The sequence below is a fragment of the Mytilus galloprovincialis genome, chromosome 14 (genome assembly GCF_965363235.1).
Source record: "Mytilus galloprovincialis chromosome 14, xbMytGall1.hap1.1, whole genome shotgun sequence".
In the NCBI taxonomy this organism is placed as follows: domain Eukaryota; kingdom Metazoa; phylum Mollusca; class Bivalvia; order Mytilida; family Mytilidae; genus Mytilus; species Mytilus galloprovincialis.
This window is the reverse complement of record NC_134851.1, coordinates 70,087,995-70,108,780: the sequence shown is the minus strand read 5'-3', so window position 1 is coordinate 70,108,780 and position 20,786 is coordinate 70,087,995. Positions and strand designations below refer to the sequence as shown.

The following is a 20,786-nucleotide window of genomic DNA, read 5'->3' as shown; positions in this document are numbered from 1 at the left end:
TAATCTTGATACCTTTGATAACTAATTTCATCTATATTAAAAACGGGAAACGAGAAATGCTTATGAGCCAACCCAACAAACGACAACATCTGAACAACAGGCTCCTGACAAGTGCATCGGTTTAAACATTTTACTCAATATTGTTACACACAGAGAAAACAAAGGACCAAATCAGAACTGGTTGTTAAAAACGAACATATAGAAATACCGAACTCTATCTTGGGACCTAATAAGAACAGTTGTCATGGGCTTACATTTTCTATTTTGTGTGTTCCAATCCAGCATTGCATTTACGAAAAAATTTTACAATAAATAAACTCAGTGTGGCCTAATTATTTTTATGGTGAATAGAACATAAATACTGAACGAGGTCAGTGGTTCATATAAAGTTGAATTGGGTTCAGGTGATTCAGGAACACCCAAAACCACAATGCCTCTATTCACCCAACCATTATCTCATGACTCCTGAATGTATTTTTTTTATTTGCAGGACATCATGGAAAGTTTGAATGAGGTAAGAATTTTCTCGTGAGAAGTACGATTTGCATTTGACTTACTGTTGTCTTTTCTGCACGAAAAAAAAATATGTATGTTTTATTTTGGCATAAAAACTAAAGGAATATAGGTATGATTTATTAATGAATTAAATTTCAATTTGTGAAATACTTTGTCAAAAATACAAGCAAATTAATGTATATTTTTTTGTTGTCTGTACTGATTTTTTACAGGAAAATATTTGGTTACAGACAGCAATTTCACTCTGTCTGGGTAGTCGTTGTTTTTGATATACACCGTCGATGGCGGTGCTTAACCATGTATTAGTTCATGATTATATATGGTTTATGGTGAAGAATTAGTTGTAGGTCAATGATAGTTGGTCTGAAGTTATATAAATATTAACACATCTCATTTGAATGGAAATCTTTTGGCTTTTTCCCGTCAGTCATGGTCTATTGACTTTGAAACGTTTGCTTAGTTTTCATGTATTAGATTGTGATGGATCAGTTTAAATAGAACCGTTTTTGATAGATCAATGATAATGAAATATTTACATAATACCAATTTTAACTTCAGATTTAATAATTTTCCAACAGGTAACGTACTCATTGGTCAAACATTTTGGTACCTGGTCATGCATATCAAACAAAAAAAAGTAGAGTTAACCATATAATCTTTGCGTTTGTTTTGGAAAGTTAACTGTTTTCCTAAGACTTTGTCGTGAATAGAAAACTTTCAACACTTAATTTTCTACCCCACTTCAACAATCGTAAGCTAACTTCAACAATCTTCAGCTTGAATAAGTACTAGAATGATCTACCACAGAAATTAAATCTTCATAGTCATAAGTCGATAATATGAAAATAGTTATTGGCTCAGTCTAAGATGAACAATTAATTTTATGTCAATAATATAAATAGTGTTCAGTGCTATGAACCAGAATACTTAAGAAATAATTCATGGGGGCTTGAATATATCGTGATTTTACCACGGGTTGGCCCTTTATGACAAATATTTTACCCTGAGCGATTGCGAGGGGTAAAATATCGGCATGAAGGGACAATCGGTGGTAAAATCTAGATATATTCAAGCCCCCATGAATTATTTCGATTCTAATAGGACAAATACGACAATTATTTTGGATCGAAGTGCTCTAGGTGGAGGCAAATATTTGCCGTTTCAATAGATAAACGCACTATAAAACTGATGTAAAAGAACGGCGCTAACTGAATTAGTGGCATGCTTTAACTATTTACAATAACATATTTAGATCGTTTTGGATGCATTTAAATGATGATTTACTTATATGTCTTATATGTTTAAAAATAAATGACTTATTCCACATTTTAGTACTGTTTGTTTACGTTTCCTTGTTGTGATGATTTTCGGTTTCAGAAGCGTGTATTTTCCCGTAAAATGCTTATATTCTTACGTTATCGTTCTATGACGTCGGGAAGCTCATTTATAAAAAAAAAACATAATATGAGGGAGTACGATCGGAACAGCACAGGAAATATATTCATATTTTACCACGGGTGTGTACTCAAAGCGTTTAATGGACGTCATTCTAGAATTAGAATTAGAACATACTCACCCCTTCTCGTCCAATGAAAAGTCAGTTTTTTTCCCTCTAATTTTCATAGTACATGGTCCTCCATGCACTATGAAATGCTGAATGACTTTTCATTGTCAGTTAATTATGAAAGTGAACTCTTAATAACTGCACTAACGAAGTGTACAATCCCCTGAGGCATTTTACATTGGGGAAAAGAGCCTACCGATTAAAGATGAAAGAGCAAAGATTAAAACAAAACATTTTGAATTTTGCAAATTTTCATGCATTTTCTGACGGTAAACATATATATATATAGAATAAACAAAAACAATTTGGGTAACGATGTAGGAAAAATAATACTTATTTAATTTATATACCAGACATATGAGGGTTTTTTTTTCAAGAAAACAATGCCAGAATACTGATATATACAGCAAAGATTTTTATTCGGGTAAACACAAATACTTGTAATTTTATCAATATAAAGTAAGCATTTAATGTTGAATGGTCTGAATTTAAATATTTATACAGAGAGTTTTATATTTATCAGAAAAAGTGAAGTTTCAAAAAGGGGATTGTTTTTTAAAATAAAAAAATCTCAAGATATATTAGTATTAAATTTTACCTTAAAAGCAGAAGAAAAACAATTTATCCATTCGGTCCTCACAAACTATGTCCGTCCGATCTTTTTCATTCCATTTACTGAAAGGATGATTACATATGTTTAACATTTAGTTCATTATAAAAAGTGAACTCTTATTTAGGTTTGAATATTACAATGGGAAAAGATCATTTTGTAAGGTCACTCGAAAGTGTGAATATGTTATAAATTGGCCAGACAATACTTGGTAATGTTTTATAAAGATGACCAGGTATTGTCTAACCTATAAGAAGTGGCAGAATTTATATAACCGATTAATAGATATATTTAATATGCAAACATATAGGCATTGACAAGGCTCACTTTAATGGAGATTTCATAACTCCAACTCCTCATCATGGTTCATTAGACCTGAGAAACGTTTATATAGTTTACAAGTTAAAGTTTGAAAGAGGGACGAAAGATACGAAAGGGACAGTCAAACTCATAAATCTAAAACAAACTGAAAACGCCATGGCTAAAAATGAAAAAGATAAACAGAAAAACAATAGTACACTTGACACAACATAGAAAACTAAAGAATAAACAACACGAACCCCACAAAAAACTAGGTGTGATCTATGTGCTCCGGAAGGGTAAGCAGATCTTGCTCCACATGTGGCACCCGTCGTGTTGCTTATGTGATTACAAATCCGGTAAATAGTCTAATTCGGTAGGTCACATTCATGAAAGGGAAGGGGATTGTAGATACGACGTAAAGAACATATCCGATATCATTTGTGAAACGGTTATTCCATAACGGTCAACCAACTCGTGATGGCGTCCGTAAAATTTAAGAAGGGATGATTTCAACTTCACCATTTGGAACTATTGGTTTAATAGCTTCCTTGTGAGCAGTAACCCTCTATCAAGAAAATCATGATAGGAAATGCAAGCACGGGAATATCGTATCAATTGGGAGATATATACTCCGTATGCAGGTGCTGCTGGAATGTTGCTACTTAGAAATGGAAAGTTCACAATTGGAAAGCTGAAATCATCTCTTTTGTCGTAAAGTTTTGTTTTCAACCGACCCTCATTGTCAATTTCTAGATGTAAGTCAAGATATGAAGCCGACTTAACTGTATCTGTAGTATCCTTTATCTCCAATTCGATGGGATAGATGCGTTCCACATAGTCACCAAATTTTGAATTGTTTAGTGAAAGAACGTCATCTATATAGCGGAAAGTAGAGTTAAAGGATATTGCTAACTTCTTATCTTTCTTCCTAAGAAGTTCTTGCATGAAGTCAGCCTCATAATAATAAAGAAACAAGTCGGCAAGTAGAGGGGCAAAGTTTGTTCCCATTGGGATGCCGACAGTCTGTTGAAAAACACGTCCTCCGAACGATACAAATATGTTGTCAATCAAGAAATCAGGCATCTTGATAATATCGGTTTCAGAGAATTTTCTGTTTGAATCAGAGTGATTCTTTACAAAGTATGATTTATCCCTCCCTAAGACAAGATACTTGTATCTACGTTGGCCATTCTTTTTTATGAAGCAAAGTTATACCAACTCTTTCAATTTGTCTTTTAGTTTAGAATGTGGAATACTTGTGTAAAGAGTAGAAAAGTCAAATGTTTTAATACTGTTACAAGATGAAAGAGAGTTAGATTGTATGTACTCTAAAAGATCTTTGGAATTTTTAAGTATCCACATCTGATTCACGCCACCTCTAGAATAGGCAGTTTCACAATAACTTGAATTTAGGTTTAAGTTTGTTTAAATCGAACTACTTAAGATAAGTAAATGATATTTGTTTTGCAGTTGTATTAGTAATAACACATCTCATTTCCATGAAATGTGTTCAGCCCTGTACCATGTGTACCGTATGTCACTGTGTATAATTTACATGTTAAAGTATTGCTATTTTAATTTCAGCATTTTTAATGTCAAAATATTAAAAAAGCAAGCCATATTTCTGTGTTTATTAGTCTTTGGTTCAATTAATAGGCTTATACTCTCTAGTATTAATAATGCTGTAATTAATCAAATCGCTTGCAAGCAATAATAATTTTTTTCAGTCTGTGTAAAGACGATTTAACGGATGTCTCATAACATAAGAAACACGACGGGTGCAACAAGTGGAGCTGGATCTGTTTACCCTTCCAGAGCACCTAGCACCAGCCCCAGTGTTTGGTGGGAATCGTGTTGCTTGGTCTTCAGTGTTCTGTGTTGTGTCTTCCGAACTATTCTTTGTATGTTTGTTATTTTATTTTTTAACCATTTCATTGTCAGTTTATTTTTAATCTATTTGTTTGACTGTCCCTCTCGTATGTTTCGTCCCTCTATTATGTCGAACAGTAATTCCTATGGGAATTTGCATTGTCTATATTTACATTATTACAACTCATGGCTATGTGTTCAAGACGTTAATGACAAGACTTTGATTTATTTACAGAAACTACGTATTGCTGCTTTCTTTGGCAGATTAAAAGATTTGAAAGAATGCATACAAAAAGGGGCAGTCTTGGAATATAGAGATATAGTGAGTAAAATTACAAAAATTTACCTGCACACGAAAACAGTATGCAAGATCAGTTCACCGTTCTTAATTTCTTTGCGCCTGGACGATATTGATGTGATATTTTGTATTATTAGTTACATAGTGTGCTAGTGACCTAGTAATGTACGGCATATATTGGGCCAGTAAATTCCATAATGGGTGAGAGCGAAATAGTTTTTACTTAACAATTAAAATGGAAAAATTTATGCCTAATTTATAAAGTTTATAATTCATCAGTTACATTATGTTTAATTTATATATGAAATATCATATTATGAAAAAAAAGGGAGGGGATTCCATATTCACAAAAGTTAAAATAAAGTGGATGTAAGCAATTATAGGCATTGATACGAACCTTAATAATGAAGAAGCCATACTGTGTAGTCGACCGTTTAATAAGTAAGCTCGGAATAAAAATTCAAATAAAATGAGAAAACTAGCTTTTGTCCAGGTTTGGGACAAATCCAGGATAGTTTAAGAAAGTTATTATAATTTCAAAAACGTTAACCTTTAGAGTGATTATTTGTGAATTCCGTCGACGACGACATCAACGACAGAATGTAGCAAGGATCGTTACATGTATGTGTCGCTAATAAATTTTACACAAAAAGGCATAAATCTGTATGAACGTTATACACGACGAAGTTAATAAGTCAGAGTTCACAAGTAAATATGTATGAATGTAAATTGTAAAAAGTCGGAACATATATACACTCTAACAAATAAAAGATCATAAAATATAAGCTTTGATGAGCTCTATAACCGACTATCACATAAAAATCACAATGAATGAACATTACACTATTAGAGATGTACGTTTGACAAATGCACGTTATATGATGTACACAGTTATATATATACGATTGACGAACGCACGATACACGCTTAAGAATGAAAATACAAGGAACGATGAATGATGAGCGCACGATAGGTACACGCACGATACACGATGAACGCACGGAATAATGGTCTGTTTGAATTTTAGAAGGTCTGCATATATGTAAGATCATTTAACTGCACTTATATTTTTTGCGCTTGGAAGATATTGATGTGATATTTGATATATAGTATTTCTCGCTACATTGAAGACCTATTGGTGACCCTCTGCTGTTGTTTTTTTCTATGGTCGGGTGGTTGTCTCTCTGACACATTCTCCATTTCCATTTTCAATTTTATTATCTTCGAATTTTGCTCTATTATAATGGTGTGTACAGAGTTATGGTACTTGAATTCTTAAATTCACACAAGTAAATGATTTTCAGAATTGTTTTCGCCATACTAAAATATTTTGATTTGATGTTTCGTCGCTGGGCTTTCAAAATGTCGTATATGACTTTTTTGGCTAAAATTTTCCTTTTTGACACAAAAAGACTTGGCGGCAGGAAATCTTTGATATTCCAAAACAGCATACATGTATAGTTACACCAATTAAAACATTTGAAATAAGACATGTTACAAAATGGCCAATTTCAGTTGTTTGTAAATAGATATAGGAAGATGTGGTGTGAGTGCCAATGAGACAACTCTCCATACAAATAACAATTTAAAAAGTAAACCATTATAGGTTAAAGTACGGCCTTCAACATGGAGCCTTGGCTCACACCGAACAACAAGCTATAAAGGGCCCCAAAATTACTAGTGTAAAACCATTCAAACGGGAAAACCAACGGTCTAATCTATATAAACAAAACGAGAAACGAGAAACACGTATATATTACATAAACAAACGACAACTACTGTACATCAGATTCCTGACTTAGGACAGGTGCAAACATTTGCAGCGGGATTAAACGTTTTAATGGATCCAAACCTTCTCCCTTTTTCTGAAACAATAGCATAACATCACAACAAAGAAAAAACATAAGATAAAATATCAATTGGCAGACTTAACTCAATCAAAAAACGTATGATTAAAAGTTTGCTTCCAAAATGTTGTATACATGTAAACTTTAAATTTCTTGTATAATGGCGTTGAGAATCAAATACTAGTACATTTCTACATTTTTGTGAAAATGAATTAAGTTTAAGGGTAATGCAAGTTTATATACAACATTTTTAGAAGCATGAATTTGAATCAAATTTCAAAAGCCTATTTGTGAGATTTTTCTTTTTTGAAAAATTTGTAATTTACAACATTTTGGAAGCGCAGCGACGATTTGCTTTATTGTTAAGGCATGACAAGTTTTATATTTTGTTTCTGTTAAGGGGGCTCGCGGGTTTAAATCATTTTTTCCCCTAATATAGGATTTCTCTATATTTTTTCATAAATGAACTTTATATACTTAATAGAAAAATGAAATAAAAAAATGGAGTCACCGTTCATTTAAGCTCACAATCTGCCTCCGAAAGAAGCATACATTTCTGTTAATGTCCTATTTTCTATTGAACTAATAGGAGAAATAAAGGTAATATCAAAATAGAAAATGAACTAAATTACAGAAATCGCTAAAATTTTACAATTATTTAGTTTATGTAAAGCTTATTTGAAAACAATAATAAAAGATATAGGTCACCGATGAGTTTAAAAGATATTTCAATTTGAATGCCAAAAAATTGTTTTTTGCATCAAAGGGAGATAATTTGGGGCGTTTTCAATGATAAAAACATTGTAAAAGTCATTTGGGGCAAAACCGAATTGATTTTATTGGTTGATTTTTGTACCATATCATAAAGTAATAACTGATAGTGTAATAATAAAATTTGTAACGAAAAAACAAATGTTTAATTTTTTACAAAATTTTTGTACCCGCGAGCCTCCTTAAGGTGCTTTTTTTTTTGCAAAATAATGATTATTCGGCTTAAAAAAAATACATGCAATATCAGTCTATTAGCATTTCATGAGATCACAGAATTTTCTTTTACGAGTCATACTGAGTCAGCCTGTCTGAGATTTGAAAGGCAATGAATTTCACACCAGTAGGAGACTATTTACAGTTCGATACAGACCAATCATTACATAAAGTAAACGCAAGTTAACGCCGCGTGCACATATTTCGTTAGTTAACTTCAATTTTCTATACTATTCAATTTCTATAATTACGTTAACGCGGTCAAAATGGAAATTTCTAATGTCTACCCGAGTAAACGGGCGTTCACTATGTGTCCGTTTAGTCAGTAGTAAACGGGCATTTACTACAGATTTCATAAATGTATTTCTATGTGCACTTGAAAGTTAACGCACGTTTACTTTTCGAGTTAACTGATTATGTAAATTCATTTGTTCATTTGAACTTTTATTTTTATTAAAACGACGATATTTTACGTATATGTGTTTCAAACCAGAACAATTCAAAAACACTTAATTTTAATTCGAAAAAAAAATAGTTCCTATAACTTTACTGATTAGCAGATTTCCTATATTTTCTTTTCAAAAATTGCATGTACAAATATCGAGGCGGGTAGAAAGGTAATCGAACACATGGGGAAAATATTTGGATAAGATGGGATATAAAAATCATTGTTTACGTTGCTTCGTTCCCCATTTTTAACTGTCTCTTCGAATTCCTAGCTCGATGCATTTAATACATTATTTCTAATCGTAATTCAAATGGATTTACATGATTTACGCTTCTGTTTTTCTTTTCAAATGTACGAGTCAGTTTAAGGTATGAAAACTACTAAAATTTGTTTACCGATTACATATTTTGAATACAAAGAGGAGATGCTGGTACTCTTAACTGATGCGAACAAAATTTTTCAGTCATTATGTGACAATATTGCTATCATCTGTATTAGACAATCCATCTTTACATGAAAATATAGCTCATTTACTATGCGGCTATAAAGATTTACATAATAAAGTTTTTATATGGTCAGTTTTGGTTGATGCGGACAAATAATTTTGTTCTAAGCGTCAGCCTGAAGTATTCAACATGTTCAAACTACTGAAATTTGTTTACGATGAAATATTTTGAATAAAAATAGGACGGACATGCCAATTGTATTATAGGATCCATAATGACATAAAAAATATAACTGAATTACTACGCTGCTATATATTAATTTTTGATAAGTATGGTCAGTTTTGGTTAATGAGATAACAGAACTCATACTGAGTCAGCCTGTCTGAGATGTGAAAACTTTGATTTTTGTGATGATTTAATTAATTTAATACAAGAACATAATTGAACTAAAAAAGAAAACGAAATTGAATGTGAGAAATTTTGATTAGATTTATTAAAGAAGTGTTGTAACATTATTAAATAACTGTAACTGTCAACATATCAATCGAAAATGAGTAGTTGGTCCTTTAATTTTAATGTACCTTATCATTGGACATTTTAATGCGTTTACTTTTGAATTAAATAGAAGACATTTTTTCATTGAACGCGGAAGTAAAAGCGAAAGTAAACGCCCGTTTACTCTTTACAAAATAAGAAGATGCGCTGTTTTTTGCGTTAACGCGGAGGTTAATGCGAAAGTAAACCCCACTTTACTTTTTATATTTACTGAAATTTCGAAGTTAACGAATAGTTAAGGCGGCGTTAACATAAAGTGCACACGGCTAAACGCTGCGTTAACTTTTTCGGCTCGTCTACATGTAATGCTTGGTCTGCACCCAACTGTATTGCAAACAAATTCTCTCCGAGTGCTTGTTTATAATCCTTTTATACATTTTCTGTATAAATCATTCAACTTTCTAATGCATTTTTAATGCAAAATCATTCGATTTAGTTAAATGGGGTCATCTCCTTTGACATACAACTTAAGAAAGAACCCATACTAGCTTCTTACAAGTTTGGCTTTTTTCCCTTTTTTTATTCGAGCGTCACAGATGAGTCTTTTGTAGATGAAACGCGCGTCTGGCGTAAATTAAAAAATTTAATCCTGGTATCTATACATGATGCGTTTATTTATTTCCAATATATTATCTTACAAAACCGCGAGATAGGTTCATATTGTCATTGCTATATGGGCTTATGCTATCGGGCTTGGGCTGCAAACATCATTTAAATGTTTCTCATTTTTGATCATTTTATATTAAGTGCTTACTTAATTGCCGAATATGTCTTCACTAGGAAAAAAAATCACGTATAAACAGTGGTACATTAACTTTGAATACTTTATTGAATTCTAACAAGTCATTATAAACAGCACAACAAACAAATGATTGTCTTAAACAATTGAATCTAAGTTTTAAGTGAACATTTTAACCTAGAATGACCAAAGTTTTATTCAAACTGCGAATCTTTGAAATAAGTATATGAATCTTTTATTTATTTTTTTTAATTTATAGAAAACAGCAAACGACCAATTTTCATATCCCATGACATGTCTTTTTTCTCTATAATTAAAACTGATACCCATGAAAATAAATGAATTACAAGTACCTCAATAAAAACATTATCATCTTAAAGTCCAATATATAGTAAAGCTCGATAAACTAACTCACTACTGATGACAAAGCTCTAAAAATAAACACACCACTAAATCCCCACTTTAAATAAAAATACCCCTATTGACAATGCTCTAAGAATTAACACATAACTGATAATGAAACTATAAATCCATTCATCATTAGTAGGAAAGCTCTATAAAAAATTGAAAACAACACGTTTAATAATTTCTTGCGTCCTAAGCGCTTTTCCGGATTTACCTTCATCAGGAACGCTTTGGGAAACATTTGAAATCCGAAGACGAATAAGAAACGAAACCGTTGAAGAGTTATATGTCAAAAATACCTAAAATAAATAGCCGAATTAATTTAAAGGCAACTTTGCCTGAAGGAGTTGAAACCTTAGTTTTTTAATAATTTCAAAATTTATAAACGGAAAATTATAGTACAGTGTGTTATATCATGTCAGTATCGAAGAACTGACTAGTGAGCTGATAATACCCTCGGGTACTTAAATTCCACCAGCAGAGGTTATCGACCCAGTGATGTAAAAAAAATCGAAAGACACGTTTTATAGTTTCTTGCGTACGAAGCGCGTTTTTGAATTTACCTTCATCAGGAACGCTCATAGTCAAACATTTGAAATCCGAAGGTATATAAGTACTGAAACACTATAAATTAACACAACACTGATAAGGAAGCTCTATATTTAAGCACATTATTGATAGTGAAGCTCTTTAGATTATCAACACACTGATATTGTAGCTATATGAATTAAAAGAATACTAATGAAGACATCGTATTATCCAACATCACTGATGGTGAGGTTCTATAAATTAACACTCTACTGATGGCGAATCACAGTGATGAAATCTTTAACGTTTACCCCATTGCTGATTTCAAATTAAATTCTAACACTATCGCTGATGACAACTTAAGGTGGTATGGGAGTCTAAAATAAAAATGATAGAATTTGTTCATACTTTGCCAAAACGTTGTATCTATTGATACATGTTGAAAAATATAATAAAAATGATAGGTCACCGCGCATTTTCTCAAGCTACAGGACGGGACAAAATGACACATTTTGTATGGATTATACAGGAAAAAACACCATTTTGTGATTAGAAACTAAACAAAATGATAGAATTGTTAAATACTTCAGGAAAAGATAGCTTTCAGACACTGCTTTGAGAATATCAAAAGAAAAGATAGGGTCACCGTACGTTTTTTCCGGCTAAAATACAAAATAGGAAAATTCCATACAGAATCCTTCAGAAAATGCACTTTTGTAGAGTTACCTCCCCTTAAAATGCCAATTTTTTAAAAAGATAAAAACAACCAAAAATAATTAACATTTGCAACAATATCAATATTTAGAAGTTATATTCTTATAAATTGGTACTTTTAAATGAAAATGTACATTAAACATCTGCATTCCTGCATCACATTTTGCTAACTTAATAGAAAATCTGGACCTTTGATTCTCTGTTTTTTACAATCCAAGATGGAGGAAGACACCCATACCACCTTAATTTCTAACACCATTGATGATGACAAATTAAAATAAACTCACCTGAACATGACGCCTTAAATGTACACACCACTGATGTTGGTATCCTTAAAAGTCATAAATCTTTTGAGGGTTAAACTTTGAAATATCACACCACTGGTAGCAACACGCTAAATCCAATCAACACTAAATAAGACACCCTGTTTCACATACCACTATCGACAACAACCGAAATATGAGAAATGCTGAAATTGACACAATTAATATATAACACCATTGATGGTGGCCTTCTAAAATCAATCACCACTGATTGTGACACTTTAAATTCATACATTTTTGATGGTAAGACATCCAAGATTTAACACATATGATGATGACATCCAATATTTTCACACACAGTAAATATGTTACTCTCAATGCATACACCACTGATAGTGAAACACTTTTAATTCCTAAACCATTGAGAGTCAAGCCCAATACATTCACACAACACTGATGATAACACATTCAATGTATTCACTGATAATGATGATATTCCTTATTCACTACGCACTAATAATGACATCTTCAATTCATTAGTCAAAAATGGTTACAAACCCGTTTCAAACACCATTGAAGATTACATCCGCACTTCAAACACTCAATTTTTAGTTTGCCTGTGAGAGAGCCTTCGCATGTTTATTTTATCTTAGTATTAAATCTTTATAGCTTATTCAATATTACGGCGTTTGGATGTATTAATACTCATCCAGGCCTGCTACTTTTTATTATTGCTCCCTGCTATGGTTTTACTAAGATTTCTTACAAAACCTCTGTTTTTGCCCTGTGTTTGTTATATATGTCAGTTTTGTTATATTTAAGTCTTTACGTCAGGCCTTATAAAAGAGTTTTGTAAGAGTCCTTTAAGGATGTACTTAGGTAAAATTTTAAATCAAGAAATTAAAATTTAAACTTCATTTTGACAGAGCACCAGTTCAGGAACAAAATCAGCTAAAAATATTGTTAGGTCATGGACCTCCTTTTCGAAATATTTGAGTTTTTAAAATTTCGGGAAAAGGCTGACTCGAACTTTTACCTTACATTTGCATTGGTATTATTTTGGGTTCAAATAGAAAGAACAAAAATTAAAAAAATGCTTAAATTTTGGAAAATGGCCTTTTATGAGCTATTGATGTCTTTTATACAAAGAAAAATAGGTGTTACCCGGTATTGATGGTTAAATACCAAGGAGTCCGAACATTTGACACCAATTTTCCAAATCTCACCTATGTACATCCTTAACTGCATTCTCTATTATTTTCTATTCCGTAATTATGATACTCTTTCAATGTTACAACTTCCGGTCTTTTTTCTTGTTCCTATACCCTATTTATAATCATGATTTTACGGAATGGAATGAAAATTTTTAACAACACAACTTCTATGTTATCTACGTGCATAAATAAACGTATTTGTAATGCCACTACAGCAAGATTATTTAACAAAAATGCACGTGGATATCCACAGGCAGATATGATAATGTTGATAGAAAAATAATAGACTATGTACAAGTTGTTATACTACCCCTTTTGCAGATGAATACCATTTTCTATTTGAATGTAAAAAATTTAGTCAAATCCGAAAAAGTAAATTAAACAGTATTATTTGAGAATAGGAAACGTCATCTTTTTTTCGGGGACAAGTATGTCAGAATAATATTAGGAGTAACGCCTCTTCATGTGAATGAAACATTCTAATTACAAAAAAACTGTACAGTTTAAATGCTAGACATCAAATAAAATAAAAACATCTTTAATTTTGAATAAATTATTATTAATTAAACATTAAATCATTGGTTGACGTTCTATTTCCGTTGGTCAATTTTGAAGAGATTGGGGAATTGTTATATATTGATGAGCTTTTGTTAATTGGTTTTGTTGATTATTCACCAATATTATCATGTTTCTGGATTTAACTTCTTCAGAAACGATCAACGCAAAATATAAATATTTGTTATGTCAGATAATTTATATCGTTTATCCTCTTAAAGGCCGCGTCAGGGAACCATGTCTCCGTGTGCATTTATCTTCTGAAATTGCTCTTAAACCGTGAAGTGGAGTGTTAAAACTATAACTAACATACCATTGAAAAGAGAAGGATATCGATGGGGTTTTACATAAGAGAATAATTGGCTATAAATATGAAAATATATATATGAACACTAGAGAAAATGGAACAAAAATTACAGAATAGAGAAACATAGGTTAATGAAGATAAATAAATAAATAATTATATTACACAAACAGTATTACGAATAGAAAGAAAAACCGGTTAAACATTTCAGAATACAGAAACGGAGGACCCCCTCCAGATCCTCATAGAACTTTTCGTTAAAACAATATCACTAATTTTAAGTTCAGTATCGAATACATATCCTGTTTGTAAACGCGATAATCCTTTCTTTCATTTGAATAACATCTTATATAATATAAAATATGTATGTATTTGTTTATGCATGTTGCACTATAATACATAATTCTTCTTCGTCTTCTTCTTCCTCTAACAGTAACTATTGTATATGCGTTAATATTTTCTGTCGATAAAGATTGATTTCGATGGCACGTGCCAATAATCGATAGGTAACAAAATTAATGATCCTTGAAATATTAAATAAACGTGGCTATTTCAATGACTATTTCACATCAGACGTACACCTGTCATGGTATTATAAATGTAGCTGCGTATGTGTAGTTTAAGGTTCTAACCCATTTTATGATAGCTTCTTTCTAAGCTCCGTATGTGTAGTTTTTGATAACTTATTTCTAAACACTATTGACGAATTTGTTAAAACTACACACACTTATCACAAAACCGCAAATTAAGTATAGTTAAAAAGATATACGATATTGACATAGCATATTTTTTATCAAAAATGTATGCTGGTATATTTGTAACTCTGGATGTTAATCTTAAATGTATTGAATATGTACAAGTTTCGATTTTTGTTTTGAATATTTGCCAAAAAAAAAAAACATTTTCCGAAAAAAACAATCCATATAATGACGTTTTGTCCTTTAATTCTTTTTTGTGATTTCTAACCTATATCTTCTAATTGTTATGTTAATCCTAACATTGCAAGTATATGAAATGCAAACATACAAAATTTGGCTATATGTATCATGTTAAAAAACAATAATTTATAATAATTATCTAAATAAGAAAAAGTTATACAAGGAAAAGTGCTGTGTTTTCTATAAAAATTAAATACCTTTTTGTTCTTCAAAGTTGTCGATAAATAAATTGCATTTTAAAAGCATATTATCAAATTGCTGAAAGATCTCCTACATGTACTAAACAGGGAATCCGTTAGTATTGAAAGCCCCTGTCCTAAATTATGCAATTTTTCGTTCTGCGTTATCGTGGTGTAAGAAAGACGCACTCTGTATACAATACATACTTTTGTATGTTATATAACTTCCCAGGTAGGTTGTAACATTCGTTACCCTTACACCCACACTAATAAGCTGTGATTCCTATTTGATTTCAATTTTTATGAATATGTTAGTTTGTTTATCCTAAGTTTCAAAATCTGCGTAAACTAATCCTGCAAATTAAAGTGAGCCATTTTCACTCTACTATGGCATGGAACTATAGAACTTTGTGCGTGGTATAATTGTAATATAACGGTTCATTAGACTTTTAGTTTGAGCTGCAAGGCGAAAAAAAACTACTTTGCTCTTTGGATGTCGTTTGGTTTTCGGGTTTTTTTTTTGGGGGGGGGGTTGTTTGCTGTATTTTTGACGTAAATAAAACCAACAACTCCTAATATTCTAGACGTAATTATCAAAACCTAATATATAAATATGAATAAGAATGAAGGACGAAAATGCAGGTTTATATGTAGTTTAACGAGATCAGAGATCTGTATTTTAATCAGATTATTATTACAGCTGCTACAGTATTTTTTTTTCTTAAAAACAAATTTATTTAAGGAATGACTGTAATATTTTTTTTGTCTATGAAAAAATAACATAAAAAATATGGTGCACACTGAATAACCCGCGTAGCGGGTTATTTAACAGTGTGCACCACATTTTTTTATGTTATTTCGAATAGACAGAAAAAAATATTACAGTCATTTCTTATAATTTAATTCTAAATTCCATTTAAACCGTAGAAAACCATGCAAAGGGGTTGATGACGTCACGGTCACATGACTAAATTATGTCTATGGGCTGATAACAAAATAACGTCAGTCAATCAGAAGACGCGTTACATCCAAAATTAAATTAATACTTTTTGCACTCTATTGTCATATATCGAAAATTTAAAAATCTAATATTAAAACAAATAAGCTTTCTTTGATTTCCACGATTTACCATAATTAGGTCATGCCATAGGCTACATTGATTCAGAAAACAAATTTAGGAAATATATGACCACACAAATGTATGTGTACTGCCCGGAAAACAATGCTGGGGTTCTCATCAAATTATAAAGGGATGGCATCCAATGGTATGTCCTTATAAACAAACGGGGGTTCAAACCCCGGATGCCTCCCCAAATCCGCCACTGTGTCAACCAACGACATGACATTTTACAAATATGCAAATCAAAACTTGTTCTGAAAGACTGTTTTCAATTTTGTATAAAAGATATATTTTTGAAAAAAAGATGGGGTACATGTACGAAAGTCAAATGCGGTATCTACCCACCCAAGAAACAATCTGTTGAAGTAAGCAATTATAATTGCAACTTTGAAAAGTAAGCTATAAAAATTACTAGTGTTAAACAAAGACAACAGTAGTATACCGCTGTTCAAAACGCGTCAATCGATGGAAAATAAAAACACAAAATCGGGGTAACAAACTAAAACTGAGGGAAACGCATTAAATATTAAAGGAGAACAACGACACAACCTGAAAATTTAACACACACAGAAACGGACTAAGCATTCCAATAAGAATAACAAATAAAACAAATATAAGTTCAAAATCAAATACATGAATTTAGGATAGAAAAGTACCGTGACACGTCTTATAGTAATGTAAATTCACACTCAAATATAAGAGACAAACGACACAAAGGAAACACAACGTTACAATGTAACACACACAGAAACGAACTATAATATAACAATGGCCATGTTCCTGACTTGGCACAGGAAATTCTTTATAAAGAAATTTGTGGGTTGAACCTGGTTTTGTAGTATGCCGAACCTCCCGCTTTAATGACAATGTCAAATATAACATTAAAATGACAACATAACATTACATGACTACAATACGTCCCATACGAAGTGGTAAAAATGCACAAAAAATGGCGTCACATTTGAATGACTAAAACTATTTCTCAAAAATATTAGAATTAGGATTGATTTAAGATTATATTTGAACTAAATACTGATATTACATTTAATAACAATGAAAATTGCAATACGTATTAATAGCAAACTGAGGTAGCAATTAACTATATTATATAGCTATGTCCGGTTTGTTTTTAACCTAGCTGCAAACGTAAAACATCGTATATATTACGTTAAACCAAATCAAATCTAATAAACGAAGGCGGTGATTAATTTTCTTTACCATAACCCATGAATATAATAGAAAAGACGGCAAGACATTTGACAAAATCCAATGAGCTTTTCAAATATAACATCAAAACTAAATACATGACTTTGGGATAGAAAAGTGCCGTAACACGTCTTATAGTAATGCGAATTCACACTCAGAAAAACAGTCACAATCGGGAATAAGTCATGTCCGGTAATTAAAAGATACGACGTAAGGGCAAACCACAATCTACCATGTGGTAAAAAAATCCTTACGAAGTTGGGTCAAAGACACAACAATTCAAACCAAACAATACAAAAAACGGCTTAATTTATATACAACATGAAAAGAAAAAATATCTAACAAATAAAAGAAATATAATAGGTTAAGATGCAACCTTGCAATTTTCGCAAAACATATCAGAGTTTACGTCCTTGTGTACATACGCATGGAAAACATCATCATGAGTTTATTAAGGTTGGCAATTGTCCGAGTCCTTTAAAAAAGATAAAAAAAATCAATAACTTCATCAGCAATGTTCAGAAAGAAACAAAAAAAGATTTGCAAAGACGAAAAATGAAACTACAACTGCGTACTTTGTTTCTTTTGTCTGAAATATATCTAAATCAATACTTATCGATTTTTTTAACTTTGTCAGAAAAGAATCAAAAATGGCGTGTGCAGTTTTGATGGAATATGGTGGATGATATAGGCTTCATGGTCGGGTTGTTGTCTCTCTGTCACATTCTACATTTCCATTCTGAATTTTATTACTGGACAAGAATGAGTTTATATGGAGATTTTTGTTTTGTTAAATACGATTTACATACATGTACTTACGCTGTCTCTATTAGCAATGATTAGTAGGGGAATTAAAGAATTAAGAACTTTGAAAACAAAAAATTCTGTTGAAATTGGTAGATGGCTCAATAATTAGAAAGATCATTTTATTTATATTTTATGTACTTCCGCACGCTGGTGATGTTGAGTACGAGTTCAATATTTTTTTAGAATGTTCGTCAATATGCAAAGGTGGTCACTGTTAGAACGCGATTTTGATCCCTAAGGACGCCACATTTTGTGATAAATTTGTTCTTAATTTTTTTAACGCTTTCAAATGAAATAAATTGAAATATTTCGGACTTTTAGAAAATTGATCAATTGGCTTCAATTACAACAAAGTTAAAACAATTCGAAAAGTCATGGTACTTTGTATTTTTGCAAAAGCAAATTTGTATAGATACATGTATAATACACACGCATTGCAATTTTTTTTAGATAAACTTGTAATTTAAATATACAAAAAATGATTTATAAACAGCTCATGTATTAAGCATAGGAACAGGCAGATATTATAATGTTGATAGAAATAATAGACTATGTACAAGTTGTTATACTACCCCTTTTGCAGATGAATACCATTTTATATTTGAATGTAAAAAATATAGTCAAATATTTTAAACATCAAACCACGAATTTAGAAATCAGCAAAGAATAATCACAAAAAAGATGTGTATTTTAGTAGAACGTTTGTTCCCAGTTTTGTTGTGCAATTCTATTGTGTTGACTTGCGATAACAATAGTATCCTAAAACGTTATTTAAAAAAAACAACATTGTTTTGAATAAATATATTATGAATCTCTAGAATATATCAATAGTAGTTATCAAAGGTACCAGAATTACAATTTAGTACGCCAGACGCGCGTTTCGTCTACCTAGGACATATCAGTGACGCTCAAATCAAAATATTTATAAAGCCAAAGTACAACGTTGAAGAGCATTGAGGATCCATAATTCCAAAAAGTTGTGCCAAATACTGCTAAGGTAATGTATGCCTTGGATAAGAAAATCCTTAGTTTTTCGAAAAATTTACAATTTTGTAGGAAATTTATAAAAATGACCACATTATTGATATTCATTTCAACACCGAGATGTTGACTACTGGGCTGGTCATACCCTCGGGGACGAAACGTACATAAAAAAGTCACTGTAAGTTGTTATTATTACTGTATCATTGATGCTTAAAAACATCAAGACTTTGTAAGGGACATTGCCCATAAGTTATATTGTTTATGACAGAAACATTAAAGTTACCATCTTTGACTCCTCAAGAATGAGTAACAAACTTTAATTAAGGTAGCTAAAGTAGGACACACATTGATATTTTTTTAATACAGTGTTGATCTATTGCTATTTAAAAATTTTTGCTTACTTATTTCTGGACATAAATGACATTCTTACAAAATGTTAACGAATTCATCAGTGATATTAAGGGTATATTAGTTCACACATCATTGATACTAAACCTATATAAACTAACACACCACTGATGGGGAGAGCCTATGAAGTAACACACAACGTGTGGAGAAGCTGTATGAATACACACACAACTGATGGCGAAGCGTTATTATTTAACTCTTGAAAATTGTAGATGAAATATTATATCACTGATGGCAAAGCTATAAAAATATATAAAAAAAACATCTAAGGAAAACATCATAAATTTAAAGAATTATTGATGGAAAAGTTCACAATTTAAAAACCATAGATTGAAAAGCTGATTAAATTAACTCAATTTTAGGGATCCATTATTACAAATGCTATAACAAATTTATACAATTCAAAATCGCTTTGATCATAGAATGGCATTTGTTTGTTGTTCATGTAGAGTATAATTATAAGTGGCTTTGGTCCTTTGAATCATATTTAACCACTGATTCATGTGATATGTATTTATTTATATTTATTACACTACATTGTCCAGTTTATGACACAAGTTTTTAATGTGTGTTATATGTTAATATTACAGTGGGGATTGACACCATTACTGTGGGCAGCACATGAAGGACACCTTGAGATCGTCCGTTATCTGGTAACAGTCGGCTGTGATAAAGAAGTCAGAGACACCAAGGTGATTAAAGACATTAGCTCCTCAGTCTTATATTTCTTTTAATATTGAATCAATACAAAATTATGTTGTTAATCAGACAGATTTAATGGACAATAAATACTGTTAGAATTTAAATAAATCGTGTTAAATTCACACTGCACTGATGGTGACAACCTTTTAATATACACTCCAAAACGGTGACATCCTAAATGAAAGCATCTATGATAAAGACAACCAGATTTAACACACCACTGGCCTTGACATCGCAAAGATGATAGTCCGTCGGAAGGGGACGATAAATGGCTGACCCG

At 31.4% G+C, this 20,786-nt stretch overlaps 1 protein-coding gene across 1 annotated transcript; it reads left to right on the top strand.

Annotated features, from left to right (window-relative positions):
• The first annotated feature begins 483 nt into the window (after positions 1 to 483).
• On the top strand, positions 484 to 20,538 carry LOC143058170 (myotrophin homolog). Its single transcript, XM_076231634.1, has 3 exons — positions 484 to 514; positions 5,098 to 5,184; positions 20,395 to 20,538. The coding sequence occupies exons 1-3, from the start codon at positions 497 to 499 to the stop codon at positions 20,536 to 20,538; spliced, it is 249 nt and encodes an 82-aa protein (XP_076087749.1). The 5' UTR covers positions 484 to 496.
• Positions 20,539 to 20,786: the final 248 nt, after the last annotated feature.

Coding starts and splice junctions, on each gene's coding strand:
- LOC143058170 (XM_076231634.1), top strand. Junction 5,185..20,394: donor TCTTGGAATATAGAGATATA/GTGAGTAAAATT, acceptor TTAATATTACAG/TGGGGATTGACACCATTACT.